Below are 16988 nucleotides of genomic sequence, written 5' to 3'. Positions count from 1 at the left end.
TTTTTGGTATGTCTGTCTATTTGTCAGTGCACTCTTAACAACATCAAGTATTCGAAACGGCTCACCTGATCCGCATCGCCCACCTATGTTGCTCAAGCTGCAGCGTTCATATTTGTGCGATTGTCGATTAAAAAGCAATTATTGCGCATATCTGGGGCACCATAACAACACGTATATATTCTGCATGTGCGCCTTTTACTAGAAAAGGCATACATAAGTCATTTTAAGGACCGTAGCGCTTATCATGCTGCGCTGACCATGCTACGCTTGCACGGAATGGCGGGTGTTTCCAGCGCTTTGCTAAAGCAACACGGTGGTGGCACCTACCCGTCGCCTTGTGTTCTACACCTTATCACCTCTGAGACGAGCGCGCACACCCGTCTCAGAGCTACGCGCTTTGTTTTTGAAAAAAACTGCCAGATGGCACTCATGTTTCACGTGTGACGTGACTCGATGCGCTCGTTCGCCTCCACTGCACGCTCGAGGCACTCTAACCCAGCACTCCAGAATACCATTCACCGATTTTCTTGAGCAGGACATAAAATAAATGTTTTCTTCACTCTCTCCACACTTAAGAGTATCGTCTTTCGACGACATTTGCAGGTTAAATGCAGATACGGGGCCAACTTTTCGTTTTATTTTTTCTTCGCTGTGAACAAGCTTTCCGTACAGGGGCCGAAATGTCTTGTTTTGTCTTTGTCTGTTCTTGATCAGACATATTTCCATCCAACTATCGATGTCATGTTAGCGTTTGTTGCTTTGGACATGCCCTTCTCACAAAATGTAGACTGGTCACGCTGCACAAAACGGTTCCCTTGAAGAACTGCAGTTGATTGTGCCAGCAATGCAACCTGATCGCAGCATGATATAAAGCATCCAAGAACGTAAGAACCATTAAAGCCCTATTTCACTAGTTGAACTGGAAACAAGTATGCCTGAACCCTATCCATTGAAAGTAAAGAGGCATCAGCATCTACAGGGTGACTGAAAATACTGCAATGTACCTTGTCAGACACAACCAATTAAGTCAAATATACAATACGATTGTTGGGGCTTGATGTCCGAAAACCAGATAATCATGAGGGACGTCGTAATGAAAGGGTACAGAAATTTCTGCCACATGTGGTCCTTTCACATATGCACCTAAATCTAAGTCAATGCTTCCTCTACAAAGATGACAGGCGTGTGAGCCAAAAATCTTTTGCCCTTGCCTTTTACCTCGTTTCTATGGGGCATGGGGTGATTTCTAAATATACAGTTTGGAAAGCTCGAAGATATTCCTCTGAAGTTAGCCACCATTTTACAAAACAAAGGATGTGTTGACCTTAGTTGACCATTAAAACGGCTCGTTTCTCACAGTGCACCCACCGCATTGGCCAAGTGGTGATGGGTGGCTTTTATGGAGCCTATGTTTGTGGTGGGGAGAACCTCAATATCAGGAAATCACATTATCACAGCAGGCAATTTAAAGGCATTCTGGTGCATCACATGAGGCTGTGCTATATTATGTGACGGTGCCTGTAACCACAAGAGAAAAGTGAATAAATTAATAGCTTAACTCGTCATGTTTTATGCATGCCGCATAAATCTAATGCCCCCTTGTCTCATACCCCAGACCTCATTATAACAAAGTTGCATCTTATACAAAAATAAATTTGTTATATCTAAACATTCGTTATGCAGGTTTATTCCTAACACTATATCTATGGCAAGACTATTTTTCATCTACTTTCTTATAACCTATATTTTGTTATATCCTGGATTGTTATATCGGGGTTTGAGTGTATCGCTTCTGCATAATAAAACTTCCTACAAGAAGTACCGCACATAAAATTGTACAATGGACTGCTAAAATATATCGTAGGTGGTTAGTACTCGAGAAAAAAAGTCAGTTTCGTCAAAGGGGCAAAGCAATGAATGCGATTTAGCTTCGGCTTCTCAATGCTAAAGTTCAGCACGCTTCAGTCCAACACCGTGGAGAACCTAACCACCACCGATCACAGTTACAAGGCAATCCTGCAATATTACTGAGAATAGCTGAGGCTCCACCCAGTACCGCACAAGTACCTTTCGGCCGTGGATTCTGCAGCGTTGGCACCACAAAGACACACAACCATCCGCAGATTACATACGTATTAACCCACAGAATACCAATACATATGCCGGCGAAGTGAGAGCACACCGCACCACAGTACATTGGAATGCACAGCTCGAACCGAAAGGCAGGTAGAGGATATCAGCAGATTTATTTGAAAGGCAATGCAGTCTAGTCCTGCACTCGGAGACCAGCTGAGGCTAGTCAAGAGGGATGAAAGGATTGCAAGGCAGGATTGCGGGTTGAAAGAATGGCAAAATTAATTTTATCGAAAATAGAGCAAGAAATCTGACACACCATGCAATCTACCGATAGATGCGAGCTTCCGACTCATTTATTTGCTAATTATTTGCTGAAAAGGACCACAGCAAGCAAGTGTGTGCTCGAAGAATCGGCAATTTTCCTTAGGCTGTGTCAATGTAAAACGCGAGGAGACTATTTCAATATACAATAGTCCATAGGCACAGGTTGCATTGGAAAGGTCACAGCACTGTCCTAAGTTCAAAGCCTCCAAATCTTGAAACCTCCATGAGCGAAGTGCGCTGTCACTGACGATGACAAGTGCAGGCTCTCGATTGGCTGTGGCAGGGCCTTCTCTCTCCTTCTTCATTAAAGGTGAGCTTGCTGTCAGTCTGCACCCATCATCACCATCTGTGATGCCATCACCATTTCAATATTCCTCCATTCGACTGCTGGTCCTCGTTGGATATTCCAAGACTAGAGGCATTGCTGAAAGAAGCCAGAAGTCTGAATGAGCTACGCTGCAAAGGTGTTGTAGAAGAATTGATAGCTGAGCAAGTTCGTGATAGTTCTTTAATATCTTGAAGGCAGTGTATAAACGACACAGGCAAGAAAAGAGTTCTTCACTAGCAGCTAAATATATTTACATTGAAGCAGACTTAATAGCTGACAACAGGCTAATGCATGTGAGGACTTAGCGCACATCATCTGGAGGCACCATTCTGAATCTGATAAACTAAAAAACATGAAAATTCTCATCCCTTCCACGTGAACAGCCACAAAAAAAAAAAGATTGATATGGTGAGAAACGAAGTGATCAGTGCATCAGCTCTCCCTCCATAGCCTGGCATGATAATGAGGTTCGGGACCACAGCAACCTTCTTTGTGGCTGCTAACATGAAAGTGATTGGAATTTTCCATGCCTGGTATTCGTTTCTAGGAATAAAAATGGTGCCTTCTGACCTCACATGTAAAGTGGCCACTTTTGCGACAGGTCATCAGTATTTAAGTGTGCTTGTATTTTTATTATCATTTATTTCAGAAGTTCAGTGCTGCTGTAATACTTCTTTTTGTCTGTGTCATTTCTGAACTGTTGTCAAAGTTTTCAGATGCAAAGGTGCTCTCAAAGCTGGCAGACTGGTACAAGAGCGTACACAGTCCGAGAGAGAGTAATTAATAATAATTTATGGAGTTTGACTAGCTAAACCATAATACAATTAGGAGGCACGCCATAGTGGAGTGCTCCAGATACTTCGAGCACCTGCGGTTCTCGAATGTGCGACTAGATCCAAGTAAACGGGCCTCCAGCTAGCCTCCATTGAAAATGCAACTGTTTGCAGCCATGATTGAACCTGCAATTTTCGGGTCAGCAGCCGGGCCCCATAACCACTGTGGGTGGAACGACCAATCTGAAGGGGCATTTCATGGCACTGAGAGAAAGAAATTGCTGCGACATCTGCAGTGAAATTCAAAAACAATTTTGCGAATCCCAGCAAACACTTCAATTCAGCAAGCGTAGTACTTTCTGCTGAAGACTAACCTTGGATATGCACAGTTATCGTAGAATTTGTGCATGTATCCCGCATAATGACACACTAACTAAATAGTGCACGCAAGAGGCGTTCTTCAACCCGCGTGACAATCCCAGCTTTATGAAACAACTTTAGCTTCACCACTGACTGTAACAATAACAGCACATTTGAAATACCATTACGCCTTACCACGAAGACACAGATAAACTGAATAACTATTAGCCATGAAATCGACCCAGAGGTGGCAGCGAAGTCGCCGTGTTAGTGCAGATACAGTCGATTCTTGTTAATTCATCAAGTCACAGCAGAATAAAAAGATGAAGTGATGTAATAATATAGGGCCGATGTTCAGCGCTTGCCTGCTCTGCAATACTACAGCACAAGATGCAAAGGCATCGCATAGGAAAATCGTCACAGAGAAAAATCGTCACAGAGTAATTGTTGGCAAAATTTCACTATGTTGTAACATTACCTCGTAACATTTTCATTCTCCCGTAAGAACAAATTGAGTGATTACTGTTGTGGCGAAAAATTTCGCCTTGCTTGGTTTTCCCAGCGTGCAGCAAGAGTGACCACTACCAAATGTGGGCAGGCTCACCCCCCCCCTCGGCTGGTACGCCTATGACCATGCATGTGCTTCGCTTCAAACATTTGTTTACAAGCAAAGCGTTGCTCCTTGAAGCCCTGAGGTGCTTATTTCTCTTATTTAGACTGTTGGGAATATAAACACGCAAACTTTTAAATATTAGTGGGAAAGCAGCAGATATTTTCTGATAGGGAAGTGCAAAAAGTATGAATTAACCAAATGATTAGGTTTGAATTAAGAGGCTTTTAAATACATTGAAAGAATAGAGGGCAACAAAAAAATTTTGTTTTGTTAGAATGAACCAAAAGTATGAATTATCAGAGTTAGAATTATTGCGAGTCTACTGTATATTGCTCGCAGTGTGTGTGGAAGTGCATGGGGCTGCTGGTTTTATGTCATCATTCTGCGCTCCATAGGTCTTGAAAACATTTCAATTTTCAAGAGGAGGTATTGTTTGGCTCCGCAACACCACACATACAGCACTAAGCCAGAGATTAGTTTTCATTCCACTATAGAGGAGGCCCAACATCACCAATGGGGGCTTTTCAGGTGTTGGAACTTCAAGGCACTTTCAGATGCTGCTGATTTGAAGATGCAAAGTGGCGCACTTACACTTTGGGACAGCGGTTCCGACGATCAAGAAACATTGTCGCTGTCTTCGAGATCATGGGATTGCATCCAACAGGAGACCATTGGAGAGTACATGTTGGTCTGATAGATGCCTGCACACCATGTGGTTTTGTCAGCAGCCTCTTTTGCATATGCACTGGCACCTTCCACGACTTTCACAGGTCCTGGAGTCGCTATTCTTGGTCCTCTACAATACAGAGGATGCTGCTTTGTAACCTAAAGACAGAAAGAGAGATAAGGCGTCACAACAATGTGGGGACACATTTGACTTGCAATTCGATGAAGGATAGCAAGTGTTGGGGCATAACGTCCCGAAACCACGATATGATTATGAAGGACACCATAGCGAAGGGCTTCGAAAATTTCGTCTACCTAATGCCACTAAATACAGTGACCTCGGACATTTTAGCCTCTACGGAAAATGTGCCCACCGAGGTTGCGATTCGATTCCACGACCTTTGCATCAACAGTTGCGCACCACAACTGCTAGAGCAACGAACGCAATGGGTGAATCCCAATACAGCGAAGTATCGTAACAAAACATATAGAGTATAGTCAAGAGTTTGACGGAATCTCGTATGGTCGGGGACGAACAGCGGAAGAAAACAAAAACACTGACCAAGGTAAAATGCACAAAAATTTTTTAAGACTTTTTGGTACAGAAAATTTTAGCGAGTGGCGAGTTTGAGTGAGTCCGGCTCAGGAAAATTTTTCTGAGTGAGTCCCAAGTGAAAAATATATTTCATGAGCGAGTTTGAGTGAGCTCCACAATTTTTGTCGACCTATGTAGTGGACTAAAACAAAATTCACTGAGCAAAGTAAAATAAACAGAAATTTTGAAGACTTTTCAGTCCCTTATGTGTAAAGAACCAAAAAGTCTATAAAATTTAATTCTTTTATGTAACAATTAAACCTGACAGAGTGCAGAATAAATATGATATTGATTGCATGCTAATTGCACATAGTTACTCAAACTCATTCATTTTCTCATCTCATTTTCTTTCTTGGGATCTAATACCGGGTGCCTTGAATTTATGTTGCACGAGTTCGACACATTTTCATGTAGTCCACTACAGCGCGCACCTCAAGGGTTTAGGCCCTGCTTCAATTATGCCATGCACTGCTTTACGAACCTATCGTAGATTAATCAAATGACTGAAGCCAAGCCTCGTAACTTCATTACAATAAGTTGTAGCAGTACAGTAAAAGCTCGTTCATTTGGATTTCATGGTACTGGAAAAAAATTTCCGAACTGACAGAATGCCGAATAATCAAAAGTATCGAGAAAGCAATAAACAAATGTCTATTACGTCGACGCAATTTCATATTGCCACGAACAAAATAACAGACAGCAATGAATCGACGTCTTTCTCGCCCCCCAGACCAGGAAGGAAAGGCCTCTTCTTTTCTTCACTTCCAAGATATTTCACGCTACAGTTGATGGCTCATACCCATTACCTGTGGCATTATTCCCTCTCCTCGAAAAACATCGTCTTGATGCTGGTAATGAGGGTTGAGGAAAAAAATGAAAAAAAAAAAGATGCTACCATGGAATCCAACAAGTGCGTCGTAAGGAAAAAAAATGGGCTGGTGTCATAGTACTCAATAAAGAAAGGAGTTAGGACACAAGACAATCAAAAAGAAACAAGTGACAAAAAAATGGTCATTGCATGGTAAGTCAGTCCACGTTCGATAGAAGACGCGAAAAATATGGCTTGAGCCTTGACAGACACATGCACCACATCACTTTGTGGAAACCGACGGGAACGTCTTGAGGTGCTCTCAGGGAGAACTTCGTATGTAACATCATAGAGTCGGCTTAGAACTTTGTACGGGCCGAAGTAGCGCCGCAGCAACTTTTTAGAGTGACCACGCTATCGGATGGGAGTCCACACCCAAACTTCATCGCCTGGTTGGAAGGTTGTAGCGGTGTGCGTCCGCAGTTTGGTGAGCCTGAATACGGCGTCGGGCGAGTTGACGGGCCTCCTCTGTGCGTTGAGCGAACAGGGTAGCGTCCGCGTTGAACATTGAACCCAGAACTGCAGCGCGAAAGACGGTGCCCAGGCTGATGGCACTGAAAACGAATGCAACGCTGCGACCACGGAAAATGGCATCTGCAAAATGTCAGCGCTCATTCACGGCGACGAGCTCGAGGCACTTCATGAGTAAGGAGCATCAAGTGAAGGTCGAAGAATTCGTCAGGCAAGGAAAGCTAAAACCAGACAGGAATAGTGCTGGAGCCAAAGGTCCAAAGCACGTTGACAAGTGTGTACACTCTGGCGCTTCCACCTCACGCACCAAGCAGCAGGCCAGCCGTAAAGGCGGTGGGACCTACAAGGACAGCATGAGAGGCTGGCAGCTCCTGAGGTCACACATGGAATTGTGGACTGACTGCGCCGGTATGTGGTCTTGCGCGTTGTGTGCGGTCCGTCATGGCCAAGGCTAGCAGCTACTGCATCACGTCTCTCTCTCTCCGCTTTTGCCGAAGGGTAGGGCACAGTATGCGAGCGGCGGCCGCGAGCCTGCCAATGACAAAAGGAAGAGAAGGACGATGATCGCGGGTGTGGTCATGGCACACGGTAGCAGCTGGCAGCGGGCAGGTGTGGCCTGGGTTCTGGTCGATAAAGAAGGTTCCTGGTCTGGCTCCGCGTCTTTCCTGGGATGTCAGGGCCGAGCAGCCTCGAAACCTTCTACAACGTGTACCACAAGCAGACGGCAGATTTGTCACTATTATGTTGCGAATTGCTCCATGACACGTCGCGAAGTCACCTCCACGATATTAAAACCAAAAGTGTCTTTTTAAAGTGACGGTATTAAAAATAAACATGGCATATTCCCATGCACCGCATTCTTTCAGAGTTCTCAAATCCGCATTCTTATACAGAGCAACAGTCCCAAAATATTTAAAATTTGTGTCAGCCCTACTTTAAGCTGCCTCGAAGGCATTATTGCCACGGAGACAGTTTGAGTACTATGCATTGCATTTTTTATAGCAGTAAACAACAAAATACATAAAACAATGTAAGTAAGGCAAAACCGACAATAAATAAACATTCTCTAAGCAGATAGAAAACTCAAACAAAATGGGGGCAACAATTCAAATATTTCTTAATATTGGTTATACAGCCGACCTTTACAAAAAAAAGGTTGTTTTCGGCAACCATAAATGAAAAAGTACATAATACAGCAAATAATGTACAAAAACTTTATAAATTGTACAGCACTATTTGCTGGCAATGTAAACAAACCTACGCCACAAGTTCGAGTTTGCTGGTTGCTGGCACGTGCCTTGCACTTCTTCTAACTGCAATTTCCTCGTTTGTCCCTGCAACTTCGTGTATGCTGGCAGTGCTGTGATGTGAGAACTGCGTACCTGCTCTCATGCGCAGCATGTGCATCACAGTTTTGAGTGGTCACCGTGGCCAGCTGTGCTTACCTCTCTCTGGAAACTGCTTCTGCTGAGGTTGGCACTCTGAAATGAAAACAGAGAGTGGGTGCTAAACAAACGAGCATCGTGCACTCACACAAACAGTTTCCAGCAGTGATAAGTCGGTATTAATATACCTACTTCAAAAAAAAAGCAAGGTGATATATTTTTGTGTTAGCGCTCCTTTGAAGGACCACTCCTCAAGTTTGACAATTTTGAGCTGACGAGCGCAATGCATACATGGGCCGTTCACGATCAGTTCTGCCAAATTGTGCAACACTACGTGCCGGGAAACTGGTTTAAATTTCAAGATGAACGCTGCTTGCCCTTCCTTTCATGCACGTCCACCCTGAGAATAAGGGAATGACGTGGAGTACAGAATTGCCCAGTGTAAATGGTATGCTGTGATGTCAGTCCTCTGCATAGAGGACTGATCTGATGTCCCCAACAGTAGCACGTGAGACAGCAAAATTTATTTCAAAAATGTGTAGTTTATGTAATTTATTGCCTGAATATATGAATAAAACTTGAGATAAATAATGAGACACACACACAGGGAATGTGTGCGTCTTTTTCATTTTTTTCTCGTGAATTGCAACGAGATGCGGGGCTAATGTACCTGCATTTTGAGTGCGTTCGTGTCCCCACTGTTAATGCATCGAGCAGACGCCAGCCCTGAAAACTAAATAGTCCTGCACATTCGAGCACTCAATATGCTAATCTATTCTGGCGTGTCTATACCAGCATCTCTAAATCCATCCTGCAGAAACAGGTACTAGACCACAAAGTAATGGTGGTCAAGAAAACAATGCTGCCCACATCTTCTCGGTGGAGGGGCTTGCTCGGGGACATCGTGCACGTGTGACCGTTTGCTCGGATGCCAGAGACGATAGAGAAGAGATTTAGCTTGCAAAGGCAACGTGGGGCAAGCAGCATGGGATTAGAGCTCGTCTCCTCGCATCATCTTTTTGCACCGCTTCAAAATGCCACTTTTTGCAGCTCGTAATGAATTGATTGAAACATTTTTTGTGGCATAATGCTCTTCATCAGACACCAACAACTGCCACGGCCCAACTAGGGGACCTGGCGAGTAACCCTTCAAATGTCCAAGTTTTTCAACAGTGCAATGGATGAGGGAATGTGATAACGGATTCTACCTTGTCATTACGTTGAAAGTCGGGCAAGTTGTTATGGCAGCATATCCTGAAAACAATGTGCAGCAGGACAGGACACATACAAAAAAAGGATAAACAGGAGACAAAAAAGGTGACCACAAGCTACAAGTTGTGCTTTTTTGTCCCCTTTTTTTGTTTGTCCCATGCTACTTCAGTCTTTTCAGAAGATTATCACCAGCTTGTCAGTTTATGCATCAAATTCTGCAAGATTGACAACAAGTAGATAGCCCTTGTGCCAATTCAAATACCAGTTATCAAGTTTTGTGGCATTCGAACATTGCAAGTGCCACATGTACGAAACATTCACACATCTGTACCAACAGGAATCTCGCCGTGAAAATGACGAGGAATCTGTCATTGCAGTATGCAATCCTAAAATCCTGATGTAACTTTTAATGACGGTAATAGTACTAATATGCATAAAGGTGCACCTTTGATTGGCTGTGGCACATTCGCTGGTGGGCAGGCGTTGTAGAAACCTTGTGTTCAATTTGCGTCGATACGTGGTGTATCTTGGGGACTATATTAGCCTCTGTTGATTTGGACACGGTTTTCTCACACGATGTGTACTAGTTGCGCTGCAAAGAACGGTTATATTGAGCGACTTCTGTTGGTCAAGTCGATGATGCAACCTAGTGGCAGGAAAAGCAGAATGTGATATAAGGCATCCAACAATGTCATTAACTGCAAAAGCCGATTTCACTACATTGAACTGGGAATTAGTATGCCTGAACACTTCACTTTAAATGTAAGTGAGAATGAGCGTCTATACGGCAACCGAGAAAATACTGGATACTAGACAAAAAACGCTAGACACCAAAATAAATCCAAGAGAGATAACTTCGTTGGAGTTCAATGTCCCAAAATAATATGACCACGAGAGATGTCACAGTGAAGGGCTTGACAAATTTTGACCACCTAGGGACATAAATCATGCATTTAAACCCGAGTGCATGGGCCCATGACATTCTCGCCTTCATAAAAAATTTCCACTGAGGTTTGATTCTGTGACCTCAGCAGTGGGACACCACAGGGAACATTTCTTGCTTTTATCTGTCTGGTAACAATTATGACAGATTAAAATGACTTATAGTGGGTACAAATCCACAACTTTCGAATTGGAAGGCTGCGCTTTCGGGTCGTCTGCGCTGGCCATGGACGAAAGCTTTCCATCTTAAGGACTTTCTCTCCTCACCTCGGATTTTCCGGCATGAAACCTTGTGCAGCGGTGCGAGCATTTAATTTTGTAAAAACCGCAGCCACAATGAGGTTCTCAAGGAGGCTATGCGGCAGAAAGAGGGGTCAAAGGATGAAAGTACCACAAAGTACCTTACACTTTTTTATGTACTCGTGTACTTCAAAATGCAAGGCTGCGAAATAACGAAAAAATTGGCGCCTTCATCTTTCTCCGGGGGGGGGGGGGACGACTTGAGTAAATCTGTCGCTAAGTGGAGGGGATATGGCATGAATGTTGCGTCTACTCGAGTCAAGAAAAGCGTTAAGTCAATCGACAGACAAGTAAAGACGCCCTTCACTGAATCCCGGAATGCCCGCTCTGCGGCCTATATACACACCGCCCGCATTCGAGGAAGACGAGACGAGCCGACCATGCGCAGTGGGGGTGCAGACAACGCAGACGCCAAAGTGCAACATCGTAAGACTAAGAAATCCTCCGCATTTAAAAAGTTCGCTCTAGCCGTCTGAAGCTTAAAAAACGGCAAAGCTGGTCAACGACCCACAGCACTTGCCAGCATTTCATGTGTTTTGCATTGTATCAAACCAAGCTTAGCGTGATAGATTACAGTTAAAGGGACGGACTATGCATTTTTTTCAACACAGTGTTTCCCGGCTTGCCTTTCGTAGTGTTCGTTGTAGCAGCAGTTAATCCCAAAAGCATGTAGTTGTTTATAAGCAGCATTTTTCGATCTGAAAGGCTCTGAATACTGATTTTGCTTTTTGTCCAGTGAGCATTCATAGTGATGGCGGTAGCCCTTCTCGTGACTTGTGCATGCTGTCGTTGTGCTTTCGCAGCAGTTCCCATAACTACACTTAGCCACGATTTTTCTGAACTTTACAACTATTTTCTTAAAATAACAAGCCGTTACAATGAGATCATGTGGCTTTATACAACTTCCCTGTATTTGTACTGCATTGCACGTGCCTGTGTCGTGGATGGCTTGTCCCAGTCATCATTACTCTCTCAACACAGGAGCCAAGCCAAGTCGCCAAATATGTCACTGCACATAGCGCGGCTGTGCCGAGCAGAGGCACACGTTATTTCTGAGACAAAATGTAGGTATAAGAACCACGTCACCCCAAAATCTTAGTGACCTGTATACTGCATGCATGGTTTCATGAGCACGCAGAAATGTTGCTCAAGAAGCGCTGACGAGCATGGGATGATTACGTCATGCAAGGGCAACGCCACTTCAACACGTACTACTAACGCAGGCTTATATGTACATTTTTATGAAGTAATATCTTTTACTCTGAAAAAGCAAACAATCTTTCAATACCAGCAATAAAATATTGAGCATGTATACTAGTCTACGATCTCGTGACAGGGTACATCAAATAATAGTTTACGACTCCAGGTGACGCCACAGGCCATTTCTCCCAATTTTCAATGAATAAATAACTATCTAACTCCACTTCTCACGAGAAAAACAAGGTTGCTCTGAGTCACTATGAGGGACAATCTTTCCATTCGTGCAGTCATCTCGTTTCATGTTTTGGACAGTTGTCAGTTCATTTGAAAAATTGCCAGGTCTGCACTGAACGAGCAGCCGAGTTGCAGCGAAAGCTGGAAGAGTGGCTTTTCAGAGCCTTTTCTAAACACTCTTTGGGTAACTGCTGCGAGTACGCTTGCTGGGTACCCACTAGGCCATAATCATGTTTGTGTAGATGGCCAGCATTCTCTATGCCATCTTTCGTCGTTCTTCGAAGAATTGTAGTATCTGCTACTCACTTGCTAGAAATCTTGTGTAATTTTTTAATTCAGTGGCTGACGACAACAAAAAATTATGCCTGAAGGGGGTATGCACCACAGTTAATAGGTGATTAAGAACAAGTTTTCTAATGGGTTGGAAGTCGCTCGTTACCCAGTTTGCATGGAGCAGTGCCTGGTTGTTTTTTAATGTTTTAAAACACTTAATTACTCATATTAGTGTGATTACTTCCCGACATCAAGCCTACCTAAGGCCAGTTTAGAAATGAGTTCTAAGCACTGGCGTGGCTCAGTCGTAGTATACTGGGCTGGCATGCAGCGTACCCGGGTTCGAATCCTATTGTGTCCTTTCCTGTCTTTTATCTAGTTTTTTTTTTCTTCTTGCGAAACTGGTTATGGACACTAGCGGCAGAGAACTACGGCGCCGCACGTTACCGGTGTTCTGATCTCAACAGCCTTTGCTGTAAAACTACAGCCTGTCATGAGTACGGATCCTGAGGAAGGGTGATTGCTCCCCCCACCCCCAAAACCTGTGTGAGCACCAGTCTCCCCCCCCCCCCCCCTTTAAGAGTGCTTGTCCACCTCTTACCACCAATTAGAATAAATGAGTGGGACCATTTTGAGTACACATAACTCCTATTTATGCTTGACGGCTTCTTCCTGCTACTAAAAACAAAAATGTTAGGACCCCAACCCCCTCCGGAGTTACTTTAGGCCGCTGCCCCCCCCCCCCCCAACATAAAATCCTCCTCTGCCTGCAACAGACCTAGGTCAAACCCCAAAGCCAGAATTGCGAGCACACCTGGATGTGGCCCCTCAGGGTAGAAGGGCGGGCCTTTCGTCACATAATTGTGCTCGGCTCGACTCTCACCTGGCACACTTCGCTTGGCCCGCTTCGTCGCCGCGCTCGCTTCGCGTTCCCGTCGAGCATAGTCGGGATCTGATTGCTGTTCGGTTACATTCTCGGGCCGCAGCACGCCTAGCTTCGAGGCAAACGGCCTCCTCTTCGGCTGTGCGAACTTTGCACAGCCGACCCGTTGCTTCCGAATGTCTGAACCGTACCCTAATGGTGTTGCCCGAACACGGCTGAGCAAGCGCTGGCGCGTTCCTACAGAGAACATCTGGAGCTATGAAGTAGTCATGGTTGCTAAGCGACAACTATGCCGACGTCACACCAGCTGTGCAGCATGGATAGGGTGGCTAGCATGAAAAGGTCTATTTGGCATGGAGGACAACTTTGCTGATAAACAACGGTGCGGATATCACAGTAGTTGCTGCACTCTGCCCTAACTCGATCTTCTTGGAGCATGGAGCACACCGATGACGACGTGACGGTGCTGTTTGTCGTTGATGCTACTGCGGCCTTGGTCAGGTTGTAGTACAACCACAGTGGGTCGCATACCTTGCAGATGTGCCCGAAGCTCCTATCCAGGAACTCGCGCTTGAACTGCGCTGCCTTCGCCGCCGACTCGCATTGCCGCGCCGCTTCGAGATTCGCTGCTCGTTGTTTACGTTTCGCTTCGGCTTCGCGTTGCCGCTACGAGATCTGCTACTCGACGTTGACGCTTCAATTCGGCTTCCCGAGCTCGGAGAATGGGGTCCGCTAGCCGCCGTTTCCTTTCAGCTTCGCGAGCCCGAAGTTCGGGATCGGCACGCCGCCGCTCCCGTTTCGCAGCCCGAGCCTTCTCCGCGGCGCGCTGGCATTCATCGCGGCGTTGCGCAGGGGAGGTGCGCGGGCTCTTACACCGTTATACACCGCCGAACTACCCTCCCCAGCGGAGTGTGCAGCTGTCTCACCACCTGTCATGCGCAGAGGGGAGGGGACCCCACGGGAGGGATGGACAAAGCCCCCACCTAAAAGTGCGGCAGCTTGGGCTAGTTGGTATGGCATGACGATAGTTATAGCGCGAGAACAAAACGACGACACAGAGACAAGTGTCTTTCCTGTCTTTCTTGACTCTGTGTCATTTTGTTCTCGCGCTATAACTATCGCCCCACCTAAAGCTGCTGGGAATCTAAATAGGCGCTGCGCAGTGCTCCCTACCGGTTGCCCTTCTAACCACCACCATCTAAAAAGTTCTTCCTTTAACTCACGTGCAACCTTGGATGTGGAACGCCGGCAGCAGGGCGGGCCTTTAGACCGGCCAATTGTCGCTGTTTTCGCCTCCGTGCCGCTTCTGCCTCGCGCCTTCGCTTTGCATACTCCGGGTCCAATCTTCGTTGTCGCTTCTCCGGGTCCAATCTTCGTTGTCGCTTCTTGATTCTTTCACTGGCCATGTAAACGGGATCTAATCGTCGTAGACGACAACGCTCACGATCCGCTGCACGCCGAGCCTCGCGGTAAGCGGCGTCTTCTTCGGCCGTGCGCTTCTTCCTCGGTTTACCCATGGCAAGCGTTGTAGGCAAACACGGCTAGCTCGGCGCCAGGTGTTCCGTGGCCAGGCCAGGCTCCGCGACTAATCCACACAACACCTACCACTTATCTCCGTCACGGACAGCAGGAAAGAAATCACTACTGCATGACAACAGCTTCGGTGCTGCCCTACTCTTCGTGGCTCGAGTTAGTTACTGTATAATGCTTTCAAGGTCGCGTATACAGTACCTCTAGCTCGAGCGGGCGCGCTGCGCACTCTTTACATGTGCCCACAGAACACCTGCCACAGAACACCTGCTGCCTGCCTCTATGGTGGCTAGAAGGAAAGGTGCCACTGTGCCAGCACCATCCCGGCCGCGCCTTGAAAGGAGACGTGCTGATATTTCATTCGGCCGTGGAGCGGCGCGCAAATCGCCACCATGATCAGTCGAGAGCGCTTGTCAGCCGTTAGTGCGGCACTTTTAGTCGCTTGCTCGTGTGCTCGCAAGCTGCAAAGTCTGCGCTTTCCCTATTTGGACTTGTTCGGGATCAATACGTGCCAATGTGACCATGCAACAGTGATGAGTAAGCAGCAAAGACACTTCTTTGCACCTGGATGCATTGCGGGATATGCTTCGGCCCGCAAACAAGGGAAGAAAGCGTCTCTCTTCTCTGCTCCAGCCGACGATGAACAGCGCAAGGCCTGAGAGCGTACGATTCCTCGCGCTGACAAACCACTGGAAAAGAACTTCTTTGTGTGCGAAACTCATTTCGACGAAATATTCATCGTCCGTAGCTACAAGCATGTTATCAACGGCTTCTTAGCAACTTAATTGGAAAAAAAGCTGTACCTAAGGAGGGTGGGTTCCTGAGTGAATCAAGTGCCGGAGGACTCCACGTCACTCTAACCAGCGCCCTTTCCATCCGGCACTATGTCATGAAAACATTGGGCTATAAATACTTGACATCTCGCCTCTGCCAAGACGCATTTAAAATCTTTTTTTTTGGAATTCTGAAGCAAATGTCTGGCTCGATTGATCACCCTTCGCCGACACAACTTTTGATATCTGTGAATTGCCTCAGTTTATACAGTTCGATACAGTTCCCCTCCAATTGAAACATACCTTCTGGTATGTATTGTTCGCATTGTTATAGATATCCCATTAACAACTGGGATGTCACTGTCTGGTTGCGCTTCACATATATAGAAATCAATTGTTTCATGAACTGGTTTGTGACTGTACCTATGTTTGCCAATGAAATCTCAATGTGATGTGTGTATGTATGCCCATTGTATCATCGTGTATTTACTGTTCTCTTTAGTTGTCTCATTCACTTGCTTTAGCTGAGTTTCATATAACTTGCAGTTTTCTTCAACCATAATGCATATGTTGTGTTTATTTTCATGTTTTTTTTTTTTGCTGTCGAGAAAATAAATGTCTTGCTTGTAAAATTAAATCTTGATTGCGCAAGTCATAAAAATAACGGCTGCCAATACCTTTACATGCATTGAAACCACGGAGAACACTGCGGCATCAAATTTTAAAACTGCACGGACTTTGTTTTGGTGTCAAGTTCACGGCAAGTCACTTGATTCTCTATCTTCTAAGCTTCGTAGCTGATATACTACGAAGTGAATTGAAAACACTAGTTTTCAGTGCCAATACGTGCTTTGCAGCGCGCCGTCAGAATTGTGACAGGTGGACTTTGTTATAATCCGCAGGGTAGCGTGAAATATTTGCAACGAAAAACGACTGATGCGCGGGCGCGAGAAGGGGCATCTCCACGGAGGAATTCCTCCGTGGGCATCTCGAAAGCGACCGCAGCGCCACCGCATCCGGATGAATTCTCGCTCGCTCTCCGGCGCGCCGATGCTGACACCTCTCCTTCTAGACGCTCGCGGCCAGTGTTGCCAAAGGTCCAAAAGCAAAAGTCGCTAAATAATTGTGTAAAAGTAGCTAAATATTTTTTTCACCATTTTGAAAACAATTTTGAGCATGTTC

At 45.6% G+C, this 16988-nt stretch overlaps 1 protein-coding gene across 2 annotated transcripts; it reads right to left on the bottom strand.

Moving 5' to 3' along the window:
* Nucleotides 1-615: 615 nt before the first annotated feature.
* LOC142769067 (uncharacterized) lies at nucleotides 616-15364 on the bottom strand. 2 transcript variants are annotated; one of them, XM_075871920.1, is made up of 4 exons: nucleotides 14727-15364; nucleotides 8520-8555; nucleotides 5066-5299; nucleotides 616-2824 (listed from the first exon to the last, which is right to left on the bottom strand). In XM_075871920.1, exons 1-3 carry the CDS (start codon nucleotides 15018-15020, stop codon nucleotides 5090-5092), a joined length of 540 nt encoding a protein of 179 aa, XP_075728035.1. In that variant the 5' UTR covers nucleotides 15021-15364; the 3' UTR covers nucleotides 616-2824; nucleotides 5066-5089. The 2 variants fall into 2 exon arrangements, with proteins under 2 accessions (XP_075728035.1, XP_075728036.1); XM_075871921.1 differs by lacking the exon at nucleotides 8520-8555 and having other exon boundaries at nucleotides 14727-15348.
* Nucleotides 15365-16988: the final 1624 nt, after the last annotated feature.

This window comes from Rhipicephalus microplus, chromosome 8, assembly GCF_043290135.1.
Source record: "Rhipicephalus microplus isolate Deutch F79 chromosome 8, USDA_Rmic, whole genome shotgun sequence".
In the NCBI taxonomy this organism is placed as follows: domain Eukaryota; kingdom Metazoa; phylum Arthropoda; class Arachnida; order Ixodida; family Ixodidae; genus Rhipicephalus; species Rhipicephalus microplus.
The sequence above is the reverse complement of the archived record's forward strand: the minus strand, read 5'-3'. Positions and strand labels throughout refer to the sequence as shown.

Coding starts and splice junctions, on each gene's coding strand:
- LOC142769067 (XM_075871920.1), bottom strand. CDS start 15,020: ATGGGTAAACCGAGGAAGAAGCGCACGGCCGAAGAAGACGCCGCTTAC. Junction 8,556..14,726: donor TTCCACATCCAAGGTTGCAC/GTGAGTTAAAGG, acceptor TTTTCATTTCAG/AGTGCCAACCTCAGCAGAAG. Junction 5,300..8,519: donor GAAGCAGTTTCCAGAGAGAG/GTAAGCACAGCT, acceptor TTCTGTCTTTAG/GTTACAAAGCAGCATCCTCT.